Source organism: Geotrypetes seraphini, chromosome 6, assembly GCF_902459505.1.
Source record: "Geotrypetes seraphini chromosome 6, aGeoSer1.1, whole genome shotgun sequence".
NCBI lineage: Eukaryota > Metazoa > Chordata > Amphibia > Gymnophiona > Dermophiidae > Geotrypetes > Geotrypetes seraphini.
Window position 1 is genome coordinate 200568504 of NC_047089.1, and position 13769 is coordinate 200582272.

At 40.7% G+C, this 13769-nt stretch overlaps 1 protein-coding gene across 2 annotated transcripts in view; it reads right to left on the minus strand.

Annotated features, from left to right (window-relative positions):
* Positions 1 to 2467: 2467 nt before the first annotated feature.
* EBF2 (EBF transcription factor 2) overlaps positions 2468 to 13769 on the minus strand; it is a 334854-nt gene continuing 323552 nt past the window's right edge. For both annotated transcript variants that reach the window (XM_033949045.1, XM_033949046.1), the window contains exon 16: positions 2468 to 3905. In XM_033949045.1, the coding sequence (XP_033804936.1) occupies positions 3874 to 3905 (32 nt within the window). In that variant the 3' untranslated portion in view covers positions 2468 to 3873. The remainder of the gene's footprint in view (positions 3906 to 13769) is intronic.

Genomic DNA, 13769 nt, shown 5'->3' on the forward strand with positions numbered 1-13769 from the left:
AGAGAGCTTTAGTGGGTGTGCAAAACAAATTAGTCTCCAGTCATCTTGAAAATAGCACTGAGTCCATGCACGAGTAATTACAAAAAAAAACCCCAACAACCCCAAAACAAACAATCACGGCAAGTACATGTTACATTTGTTTCCTTTAGTTCTGGTTCAGATACTCTAAGCCCTAGCATCCTTCTGTACTGATTACTTCTTTCAGATGGTGCCAGTTCTGGTTTGCTACGCTGTCTGCCTCTTCATCAGTTAAAAAAAAAAAAAAAAAAGTTACTTGTCCTATTTCTAATTTCTTTTGCCACTGTGGTCCAGCCATCCAGTGTTGGCAAGGCTCACTCCTGAAATATATGCTCTGTTCCTAGATTTTGTGATAGACCCAGGCAACACAGTGGAGGTGCAGGACAATCTGTAAGCAGTTTGGGTGTGTGGTGGCGACCGAATTCAATCCATTCTAGAATGTTCTTTCATGTAGCTTGGTTCTCAGATAACGTTTGCAATAATTCTTTTTCAGCTCCTCCTCAGAAAGTGTAGAGAGCTATTGGGCAAAGTGAGCTTCATCCTGCCAAAGGTTTCTATGTATTAAAGATAAATTGATCCAGTTCTGAAACTGCTTTGCCTGCTGAACAATTTGCTGGTCTGGTTTGACTCTAGATAAAGTCTCGATAGACGGAGGCAGAGGCTCCTATTTAAGAGCCCATTACAGTCTATGTGATGGCGACTAATGCCAGCCACCTTTCCTATCACTTAAGAATTTTAATAGCACGGTTGAAAGACATCACTTAAGGCCATGCCACAGAAATGGCTTTACAATCTATGAAGCTGTTTCCAACCAGCGATCTTTTTGACGGTTTGTCTGACTCAGACATGTTAATGAGCTGTTGCTTTTCTATGGAGTTTAGTGTGGTGGATAAAACTATGGTGAGGCTAACTGGGAGAGAGAAATTCACATGCACTGCCTAAAGGGAGAGTTTATAGACCATTGAAGGACAATAGGCCTTTTCTTATACATAAAGTCCTTCTGTATGGGCATACACAGAGAATCACCCCCAGGAAGTTCACACAAATCTAGAAAAAGAGCATGGCGTCCTATTCAATTTAGGCTGGCAATGCAAGGATAAATGGTAGGAATGAGAAGCAAACTAGATTTCAGAAAATGCATATAGTTCACCCAATTCTGACTGATGAGACATACCTTGCAGGCTAGAGCTATAACTAAGGGAACTGTTATGCAATCCATGATACTCAGCAGTGACTGACATTTGGATCAAAAGGAACTGAGCTCAGAGACAGGGCCCCAGTTTATAAACTGAAATTTTTTAAAAAAAAATCATATAAAAATGAAAAATTCCTCTTCTATGCACGCTATGCATACATTTTTTATATCAGAGCATTTCTCCTCCCACTTTATCTACTCCTTTCCCTTCAAGATCAGCCTTCACATTTTATCTTGGGCCTAAGCACACAAAACCTGCTGGCTATGGGTATTCAGTGTTTTTTTCACCATACGGGGCCAGAAACGGCTATTTAAATTGCCATTTTCCAGGGGCAGTCAGCATTTAACTGGCAAGGATAACCACACAAACAGGACCGCAAAAACACAGTCCTATCTTCATGTGGTTCATTGTGTCCAGTTAAATGCTGAATATCGTACTTAAATGCCAATGTTTCAGCTGGCCGCATATGCACGAATATTCAATGTCTGCGCCTGGACACGGCCCAGCATAGAATATCCAGACATAAAACTAGTGGCAATCATAAGAATGCTGACCAGCGCCGGTTGAACATCATAAGAACACTTCTCTATTACCCTCCAGGTACTTTAGTTAGATTGTGAGCCTTCGGGACAGTAAGGGAATTTTTCAAGTACCTTTCTTATTTCTAATCTTAATGTATATTTTCTGTAAACCGCTTAGAACCTAACGGATGTAGCGGTATATAAGAAATAAATTACATTACATTACATAAGAATAGCTTTACTGGATCAGACCAATGGTCCATCAAGCCCAGTAGCCCATTCTCACGGTGGCCAATCCAGGTCACTAGTACCTGGCCAAAACCCAAGGAGTAGCAATATTACATGCTACCAATACAGGGTAAGCAGTAGCTTCCCCCGTGTCTTTCTCAATAACAGCCTATGGACTTTTCCTCCAGGAACTTGTCCAAACCTTTCTTAAAACAAGCTATGCTATCCGCTCTTACCACATCCTCGGGCAACGTGTTCCAGAGCTTAACTATTTTCTGAGTGAAAAAAAAATTCCTCCAATTCGTTTTTAAAGTATTTCCCTGTAACTTCATCGAGTGTCTCCTAGTCTTTGTAATTTTTGACGGAGTGAAAAATCGATCCACTTGTACCCATTCTACTCCACTCAGGATTTTGTAGACTTCAATCATATCTCCCCTCAGCCGTCTCTTTTCCAAGCTGAAGAGCCCTAACCGTTTTAGTCTTTCCCCATACGAGAGGAGCTCCATCCCCTTTACCATCTTGGTCGCTCTTCTTTGAACCTTTTCTAGTGCCACTATATCTTTCTTGAGATAAGGAGACCAGAACTGAACACAATACTCCAGATGAGGTCGCACCATGGAGCTTCGTGACTACCAAACTAGAAGAACTATTTACTTCTGTCCTTATTTAGCATCAGTTAAAGATTAATTATATCCTCCCTTACTCATAAGTCCAAACTCAGTTCTGGGTCTGCACAACACTATAATTACAGTCTGAGAGCTTTATTCAAAAAGGACTCCTCTCCCTCATTCTCTCCTAATCTTTATTATAACAACCATAAACCTTGATATACGTTGACTAATGCAGGTTTAATGATCTGTCAGTATGCTCTGAGGGTGTGCAATTCTGGACCTATATACTTTTTTTTTAAACCTGAGGGATAATGTACACTCTCATTGCATATCTTCAAGCCAGTGGTTCTCACACCAGTCCTTGGAACACACAAGGCCAGATGAGCTTTCAGAATATCCACAGCGAATATGCATGAGATGGATTTGCATACAATGGAAGCAGTGCGTGCAAACCTATCTCCTGCATGCTCGTTGTCGATTTCCTGAAAAACAAAGAGGCCATTTGTATCCCAGGGAGTTGATTGGTAATGATTGAGGGTAGGAAAAGACATATAAGTGGGCCGTGAAATCAGGAGCAAGCTAAATAGAAACATAAAACATTAGGAATGCATTTCATTGTACATAAGAAGGAAAAACAACCCCCTCCACCCCCAAAGTTTTTTTTAAATTTTATTCTTTACTATGTCTAAATACAATAAGTTACAAGTTTATTCATTTAAATAATGTAAAACATTTTAATTTCTTTTTAAAGGTTAAACAATAAGCACAGACATACACCACGTGATTTTCAGTTTGTGTTAGGAATTTCTGCTTTCTGGTACCCTGTTTTGTTTTTCGTTTGTTTTTGTCGTTTTTCGTTTCTGTAAACGAAACTGGTATTTTGAAAGGCTTCATAGAAAATAGAAACTTCATCATTTGTTATTTTTCTTCTACAAAGAAACAAAGCGTATCCAAAATATCAGGCCAAACTGTTTTGCAAATTTTGTATTTTACAAAGATAAGGGTTTTTAAAATTTTGTGTTGTGTTGTGACTTCCGTAAAGAAAGAATGGACCTCCTGCCCCCTGCACTGTCCAAGGATGGCATTTCCTTTCCGTTCCATGAGGGCTTCATGTCTATAGTGTTTTGTTTTAAGATGGAGCAATGGTAGCCACATCCAAGAAAACTGGAAACAGAAGACTTCAGTTTTCTTGCCTTTGTCCGTAAAAATTCTTCCTTTCCAAGAGAGCTGACATACGTTTCTCAAGTGATCCTTCAGAATAAGTAGTTCCGTCCTGTAAGGAAGTGGAGATTTGTCTACTTACATCGGGGGAACCACCAGACCAGTCATGGCTGTAAGAAAAACAAAACAAAAGAAATGGAATTGTTACATAGTTGGTTCTAGACTTCCAAAGTCTATTCCAGATGTGAAAATAGTTACATGGGCTAAACATGTGGACTTTTGTCTCCAGCACTTGGAATATTTTGTTTTGGGAAATGGGTGAAAGGAGAGTTTGCTAGGTATTGAAAACCATTCTGCTGCATGGTCTTATTAAAAATCATGGCGGGTACTACCTAGGAGATCAAAATCATTATGGAGACAATAAGTCATAGCACAGCCTGGAATGAGACATATACAAGCAAATTTACATAAGTAAAATGAATACATAAAAAAACCTAGCAAACGTGTTGCTGCTGACATCTGGGGCTCCTTTTACTAAGCCGCGTTAAGGCCTTAGCGTGCGCTAAATTGCTGGCGTTATTCTAGAAGCGTACAACGTGGTAATTTTGTGCGTGTGCTAAAAACACTAGCGCACCTTAGTATAAGGAGCCCCTGGTGAAGTATGACCATGTTACTGATTTTTATCTTCGACTGCATTGGCTTCCTGTTGAGGCACGGGTTCAATTTAAGCTGGGCTGTATTTGTTTTAAGGCACTAACAGGCTCAATTACTGAGTATTTTAAGGAATCTTTTATTATCACAAATTCTAAACATCCTAAGAAAACTCACTCATTGTTTTCTTTCCCTTCTGTGAAAGGATGTAAATACAAGAAATTTCAGGAACGACTACTATCTTTTCAGGCAGCCTCATGGACTAGGGATTTAACTTATATATTTACATTCCCAACTTCATATCAACAATTTTGACGTGCCTTAAAAACGTATCTTTTTAGGGAATCTTTTGGAAGTTAGATATTGGATGTTTATTCATTTGTATTACTAGTCTTTGTGAACCACATGGAACTTAATGGTATTTGCGGTATACAAGTGAGTTTTTATGTTATGTGACTCTAGAGCAGTGGCGTAGTAAGGGTGAGTGCTGCCTGGGCCGGTGACGCCCCTCCCCCCCTCTTCCCTCCCCCCACCCCCGTCGTATGCGCCCCCTTCCTTTTCCTCATACCTTTTTAACTTCTCTAGTGTGAGCAACATGCCCATGTCAGTGTCGTCTTGCCCTTTGATGTCGTTTCCTAGGCATGGGTCCCGGAAGTGACATCAGAGAGAGCGCCGATGCCAACATGGGCAGCAACCTCACACCAGGAAAGTTAAAAAAGGAACGGGGGAAGGCAAGGGGGCGTGCGCACATGGCAAGGAGAGGAGCGGGGGGGGGGGGTGTTGGAGAGGAAGATGGGTGTCATACCCTTAGGAAGAACGCACCTAGGGTGGACCGCACCCCCTTGCTACGCCACTGCTCTGGAGATATGTTTTCATGTAAAGATAGATCCAGGCTGCATAATGCTATACCTTTGGGCCTTGTACTTATCACTGCTGTTTATTTCACAATAAAAATATTTCAGATTAAAAAAAAATAATAATTAGTTGCAGCAAAAACCATTCCCACCTAACACGTTTGGTATATTTTTCATAAATTGTCTCATTACTAAGGTCTTAGTGTACCCTTACGCAGGACTTTCCCACACACTAAGGCCATTTGTGCCATGGTCATAAAATGCCTCCTTTAGAATTTCTCACCCTAGAATGATAGCAAACAAAAAACAATAATCAAAAGAAACTTGCTATAAAGCAAATAGTGTGTGTGTGTGTGTGACTCATTAAGGGCTGCTTTTACAAAGGCACGCTAGTGGTTGTTACAGAAATAGGAGAAAAAAGCCTCAGAGCCCCTACACTGCTCTCCCGAGATTGGCCAGTGTATGCACAGGGTCAAGAGCACGTCACTGGCATAAAATACCTCCTTTTCTGTGTTAAACGTAACTAAGGGCTCCTTTTGCAAAGGTGCACTATCGTTTTTAGTGCACGCACCGGATTAGCACGCGCTATAGCATGCGCTAGCCAGAAAACTACCACCTGCTCAAGAGGAGGGGGGGGAGCGGTGCCGCGTTAAGGCCCTAACACGCCTTCGTAAAAGGAGCCCTAAATAAGCCTTGTGCAATGCAAGCAGTGAATGTATGATGCCTCAGTTATGTGTGATCGTTCTTAAAACACTGAATCACATATCTAATCTCGCGGAGCTCCGCAGCACCTACGTCGATCGGTGTTACGCCATCCGGCTACATCAGGGTGCTTTCTTCACCCTCGCTAATGAAAATTGCCAACTACACACATTCTTGCCGCACAAAGATGCCAGACAAAATGGGAGCGGGGTAGGGAGGTAGAGAAGGGGCTTGGGTAAGGGAGGGAAGGGGTGATAAGATACTGTACATTGCGAGAGGTTTCCTCATGATGTAATAGCAGCGAATTGCCAAACTGTGTAAGGTGTTAAAAATTTAATAAAGATTGAACTAAGAAGCATATTGAGGTCAAGAGGTTGAATTGCACACTTTGAAGCAATAGTGCACCATTTGAGAAATTTGTGGGAGATTTAGGGCTCCTTTTACTAAGCTGCAATGGCGGTTTTAGCATGCGCTTAGCGCCGGCTGAGTTGCCGCGCGCGCTAGACCTTAATGCCGGCATTGAGCTGGCATTAGTTCTAGCCGCGTAGCATGGGTTTAGCATGCGCTAAAGTCCTGCGGGCGCTATAAACCCTATCGCAGTTTAGTAAAAGGAGCTCTTAATGAGTCACACACACAATTTGCTTTATAGTAAGTTTCTTTTTAATCATGTGTTAAAGTTGCCATTAGCACATGGCCATTAAAAAAAAATTACAAACAAAAACTAGACACGCTGAATATCAAAATTTACCAAAATTCACCATATAAATATTCAATTATGCTGTAGCAGAACAAGGGACAAAAATAATAATTATGAAATACCAAATAATGGAGAGAAAGACCTCAGTATTTCAAGGGATAAATATCTCCTGGTTGTCTCTATGTCAACTTCAAAGCTGCTATAGGAAATACATCCTTGGTCAGAAAAAACTCCATTAATTTTATTGAAATTTTCAAAGTCTTGTAATTTAGGGGTCCTTTTACTAAGGAGTGCTAGCCGTTTTGGTGTGCGCTAAAAGCTAAAGTGTCCACGGGATATAATGGACGTGTTAGCATTTAGCACGCGCTACAATGGCTAGCGCACCTTAGTAAAAAGACCCCATTATCTGTTCACTTTAGGTATTCAAAACCCATTTAAAAGATTTTTTTTTAAATTTCCACGAGAGCACTTCCTGCCTCCTATTTAAGAGGCAGTAAAGGCTTCCGCATTAACCATGCGCTAACCGGTTAGCATGCAGCAATGCTGACTTGCTAACTGGTTAGCACAGGAACGTCCATTCTCGGCCCTTGACATGCCCCTAAAAAAATAGGAAAAATAATTAGCGGCGATCACAATGCACATGCCTATGTTCATTCAGAATGCTTTAGCACATCCCGTGTTAGGCTTTTCTTGCTGCTTTAAGCATGTGTTAGCACTTATGCTGGCTTTTACTAAACCACGGTAGAGCTTCTTACCATGTACTGTAGAGAATGACACGGTGACAAAATTCATCACGGTTTCCGTCCCCGCGGATAACCACAGGAAATAATCCCGTGTCATTCTATAGTGTCTATCTCAACCTCAGTCCTTCTACACCAGCATTCTTCAATGCAAGGCTTGAGGGTCAGTGGTTGTGCTCATTCATACTCTGATTCTTATGTGAGCCAAGTATAGGATAATGAAGCCATTGTGACATCACTGCTGAGGTTGGCTCTTAGGCATTGGTGGAATGAGATATTATGACATCACAATATCGGCTCTGGATACCAGAGACTATCATTCTTTAGTGTCTATCTCAACCTCAGTCCTTCTACACCAACATTCTTCAATGCAACGCTTGAGGGTCAGTGGCTGTGCCCATTCATAGATTCTTATGTGAGCCAAATATAGGATAATGAACCCATTGTGACATCACTATTCAGGATGGCTCTTAGGCATTGGTGGAATGAGACATTATGACATCACAATATCTGCTCTGGATACCAGAGACTGTCATTCTTTAGTGTCTACCTCAACCTCAGTCCTTCTACACCAGCATTCTTCAATGCAAGACTTGAGGGTCGGTGGCTGTGTCCATTCATACTCGATTCTTCCCTTTCTCCTTAAAGAATGACATGGAGATGGTTTCCCACAGTTATCTGCAGGAACGGTGATAAATTTTGTCACCATGTCATTCTCTATTGGGCTGGTGACGTACATGCTCCGATGTTCAAAGGAATTCAATGAATGCCAGAGCATTTATCTCACTGGCCTCTGGTAAAAAGCGCTACCGCAGTTTAGTAAAAGGAGAGGAGACATGATTGAGGCGTTTAAATATATCACGGGCCGTATCGAGGTGGAAGATGATATCTTCTTTTTAAAGGACCCTCGGCCACAAGAGGGCATCCGCTGAAAATCAAGGGAGGGAAATTTCATGGCGACTCCAGAAAGTATTTCTTCACCGAAAGAGTGGTTGATCGTTGGAATGAACTTCCACTGCAGGTGATTGAGGCCAGCAGCGTGCCAGATTTTAAGAGTAAATGGGATATACATGAGGGATCTCTAAGGGGTAAAAGTCAGGGGGGTGGGTCATTAGAATGGGCAGTCTTGATGGGCTTTGGCCCTTTTCTGCCATCATTTTCTATGTTTCTATGAGTCCTTAATACAGCATTTTAAAAGGGTCCCTAAGGGACCCTTTTGCCAAAGATAAATGCTAAGAAGCCCATTTTATACCAATGGACTTCTTAGCATTTAGTAAGTGTTAATTCCATTAGTGCAAGCTAAGTCTTAGCAAAAGGAACCCTAAGTTTGTTCTCCTGTTTTAACTGTGTGCTACTGAAACTGTTCCGCAAACAAAAAGAAGAACCAACAGGGTCTGCAGTGAAAGGTGCGAAGAGAAAACAAGGAAAACTGCAGACACAAGTACAATGATACAGGCAAAGTTTATTAAATTGATTACGGTTAAAAGCAACACCTTAAAACTAAACCAAGGGACCCAACATGGTCCATGTTCCGGTACACGCCTTCATCAGGGGTCCCAAGTTGAAAAGGGAGCAAATAAAACCGCAAAACAAACTAAAACCTGTGTGAAGATGAACACTAAAAACTTGGAAACACTTGAAAACTTGGCTCTTTGCAAAAATCTAATCACCTCCCATTCTCTAGTATTCTGTCCCTCTCTATCCTTTTAGTCCCTCTCCTTCATCCTTTCATTGTAGTTCCTTTCTTCTTAATTTCTGTAAACCGTACCGAGCTCTGCGCTTGCGGAGATGGCGCGATATACAAACCTAAGGTTTAGTTTAGTTTAAAAGGACAATCTGGACGTGGGCTGCTAGATGTCGAGAAACTGTTCCACCAGATTTGTGACACCATGGCTATGCTAGTGGATGTGGAAAATGATGCAATCAGCATCAGGGATGGCACCACATTAGGACAATGGAAGATAGGCAACTGGGTTGATGGGAGAGAAGGGAAGAGAAATTCACTGCATCCTGTGTTAAGTCCAGATTGTACTGCAGTTTAGTCTAACTTAATTCATTATAATGAAGTTAAAATGTGTTTCTGTGTAGAATATAGCGATATTGGTTTGCACAATAGCCATAGAGTCCTGTAATTAGCCAATCATTTTTTGGGCTGTCGTCATGATGACATACTCCGTGAATGAACATTTTTTTTAGTCAAAGGGCACTCCACAATGATCAGTGAATAGATATCCTAAAATAAATATTAGCAATGTCTCTTGGATGGAACAGGAAATACAGAAAGACACTGAAAAAATACTGCAGAACATGACGCCATCTATCAAAAAAAAAAGCATTCTTAAAATTTTTCATGGCATTTCAGTAAGCATTTCTTTTTTTGTTTAAATTTTATTGTTGAAATTATTTTATCGACCCTTTAGCATACACATCCAGGGTAGGTGGGAGGGGGAGGGTTTTGAATTGGAATTTCATTCGGGGACTACCGGTATATGGAGGGTTTCCTGTAGGTATGCACTTTTTCTGATTATTTGATGGGGGGGATAGTTGTACATTAATGTCTCTAAGTTTAAATGTGCATTTTGTGTAAACTTATGTATATTGAAATTGTTTTTTTGCACTATGGTAGTTTGGGAATTTAATAAAGATTTACGAAAAAAAAAAAAAAAGAAGAAATTAAAACAGGGAAAACTGTGTCCTAATTATTGAGACAGACTCTTTTGAGACCCACAGGAGCCACTGGAGGAACTTGTTGAAAGGCTTACAGGATACAGTAACAAGATACAGCAGGGCCCAAGGACTCCAGGTTCTCAGGTTTCCTCCCTTTCTTTTCCACATCTCTAATGCATTATACCTTCAGCCCTCTCATATCTAGGGAAGCCTTGGGTTTTTCCTTTTGCTAATAGAATGTGGATGGTGTTAAGAATTAGAGATGAAGGGGTGGGGGAGAATGAAGCCTTTCACTATTCTCACCAATCTGAAATATTGTGGGGCTGTGGGGGGCACTACAAATATTCCTCTTAAAATGTTAAGGCAAATGCGTCAGACATCTAAAGTAATCTTGCAATCTTGAAACCAGATGTATGGAAAAAAAAAATCTATAGTGAATATCTAGGTTGATCTAATAAAAGAATTACAGCTTGACTGTCTCCAGCGCCTTCTAACAGATGTCAAGGCATCTCCCACTGCACCCAGTGTTTGTTGAGAACACACCAATATTGAAACTATTTTTAAGTAAAGCTAGTTTGGTTTAAGTCTATAATTCTCAACGCAGTCTGCAAGATCCAGCCAGTTGCCCTTTCTAGATATCCATAATGAATTATATATATTATATAAGATATTAGTAAATGAAGCTCATGCTTATTCATTGTGCATATTCTGAACACCAAACTGTCCAGGAGACTCTGAGAATCAAGTTGAGAACCACTGATCTATTATTTGAAGGGAGGTCTGGGCAATGATACAGCTCGTAGAAATATAGCACATGATAGCAGAGAAGGATCAACCAATCTATAAAATCTGCCTAGTTATTTCTGTCTACATTACCAAGGAAACCTCCCAACTGTTTGTCATATGGGCAGTGCTACTCCATTATATTCCACTCTCTTGATGTAACAGAAAAGAATAGGATCAAATTTGGCATGAGAGAAAACTGGGGAAAAGTTAATGCCTGCCCAATATTCAGCACTATTCAACCAGCCAGGAATAGTTCCTGGCCAGTTAAATAGTGTTCATCCAGTTAACTGCAAATATACACTGGAAGATAGCCAACTATCTCCCACCGAATATCCCAGTTAGTGGCTATATTTTGAGCCTTAGCTGGCTAGCCACAAATATATAGACACTTAAAGTTAACTGGTCAGCGCTGAATATCACACAGCTGGCCAACTTTTTAGCGAGCCCTCTCCGAATATTCAATGCCAGTCACCGGAACAACCCAACATTGAATATTCAGGCTCAACATCAACTGCAGGAGTTAGCAGTGCTGCCTCCCACGGTCAGAATATTGGCCCTTGTATGTCCAGTTCATAAATGGGGGTGCAGAAGAACCCATGTCACCACCAAAACCAAAACCAAAGAAATTGTTAAAATGTATTTAAGAACAGCATAAAAGACAAATTTACTTATAAAAAAAAAAAAAAGAGGTGATTAAAATCCAACATGGCTGTGTTTTAACTTCTCATTCGGTCTCTACAGTAATAAATAACTAGGTTTTTTTTTAAGTTTTTTGGTTGCCAGCTTGGTATGATGACATCTAGTGACTGAAATGTAGAGTTTGCTATAGATTGCTTTGCGGACTGCCAACAGTGGTTGCTTTGGGACAATGGAAACCTTGTGGTAAAACTGTAAAATTCATCTGTTAAAATCTGTTGGCAGTGTTTGGTTGCTCTTCTTTCCAAATCAATGGAATGTTCGATACCACCCCATCATATCTACTCCCCTCTCCTTTATAGTGCACTCCCCTCTCTTTTCTAGTGCGCAGAGTTTCATGACAAGCTTGTAGTATTTCCTGCTGTTTGATATATAAGTAAAATTAACAAAAATAAGTTAAACAAACAGTGAGAATTATGTTAAACACAAAAGGTGGTGGAGGTTATATGGATCAATGATGGAAATAGCAAACCATTAAAACTTGGTATCGGATTTAATATCCTTATCCAAGTAGGTGTCTGAGATCCTTTTTCCTCCATGTCTCCTTGAAACACTCAATTTTGGGATTTTCTCAGTATTTGTGGATTATTCCTACGGAATCCCATTAACCATCTTCTTTGAACTGTTTAGTGGCCCCATGATTATGGCCAATTAAATAATGTGACCCCCTTCTGAGGTATAGAATAATGATGCATCTATTGAGAGCCCAGCTAGGTTGTGACCCCAACATGGATTTTGTGTCCCTATTTGGAGTACCGACCAACAGTTTGGGAAGCTCTGACAGAGATGCACACAAGCAGAGGGCACGGCCTATGCAAGGATATTATATATATTAGGCAAATCTAGTCCATCCTTCTTCATATTAACCCTTAGTTCCCTTAACCCCAAACTCCACCCTTCTCAGAATAATCTGGTAAATTGGCTATTTCTGACTATTGTCCCTACTAGTTTAAAAGCACTTCCTGTTGTTTCTTTGAGTTTGTGTGGTTGTCAGCTGCTCTTTAATGGCAACCCCCACCCCCACCCCAAAAACCAAACAAACCAAAATGCTGTCCTAAGTGACTACCTAGTCTTGTTCATAATCAGGCTGGCCCTAGCAGAGAGGCTGCAGAGAATTTTATGAACCATGCGCCACATGGTCCAACATATCAAAACTGGAGCAGAGAGGGAGATTCAGATCAAGCTACCAATAGCTCAGATTTATATGGATCTTTTCACCTAATATCCAGTCACTAGTTATTCAGATGCCCCATCTCCCTAGCATTTTTGGTTCAGACGAAGTGTAGGTTTCCTCACCACTAGCACCTTCCCAGGAATGAAGGAAAATCTTAATTTTTTTTTACCTATGTTTAAACATGTAAATAGTGAATATGTTTTTGTGGATTGGTGTGTGTCTGTGTAAGAGAGAGAGATGGAACATTGATTCATAGACCAAAAGTTCATTGTGTATGCAATTCCCATTTTCTTTTCAGCCAAGCAGAACCTTTCAGGATAATTTCGGCCTCTTCCATCACCTGTCCAACACTGAGAGCAGATGCAGCCCCTACAGAGGAGAGACAGACCGCCCCTGGGAAGCAACATCCAGTGGCTTTGCGCTCCATATGCTGGCAAGGTCAAGACAGCATCAAAGAGCCTCAGAGGTACAACACAGCTGTGATGGAAGTCTTCTCTTACTCAGCATTGGCAGTACCAACAGTGTACAGGTTAGAACTGAATGCTGAGGAATCTAAAGACCGGCTGATAGATAGTGAATTTGAAATCAGTTATTCCAGTCTATAGGACCATAAAGTTGTTTATGATTTTTTTTAAAAAAAGGGCAGCTCTACTTAGTCCTCTCTTAATGAAGGCCATTTTTGAACTAAACAGCTTGGCATAATTGTTGCTTGTATTTGTTTGTATCTGTATTTTCTAGTTGCATATGTATTTCTTGTATGCCCTTTGTTGCTTTGGTTGACCTCAATAAACATGATATAAAAAAAAATAAAAGTCAAGAGAACGAGGAAGACTTTTGTAAGCTGCTGGTTTTTTGGAAGATGCATTAGTGTTGATAAAAATTTATAAACAAAGCCCTGCCAGCTGAACATCTCTTTCTCTAGTTAAGCAGCCAGAACTTTGATTTATAAGGAAGGAATAATCTAAATATTGCAGTACTGAGACTTGTATGGACGCTGCAGGGACAGTAGTCATGGGGGCGGGGTGGAGACAGTGGTCAAGGGGATAGGGCGGGGACGGTGGTTGCGG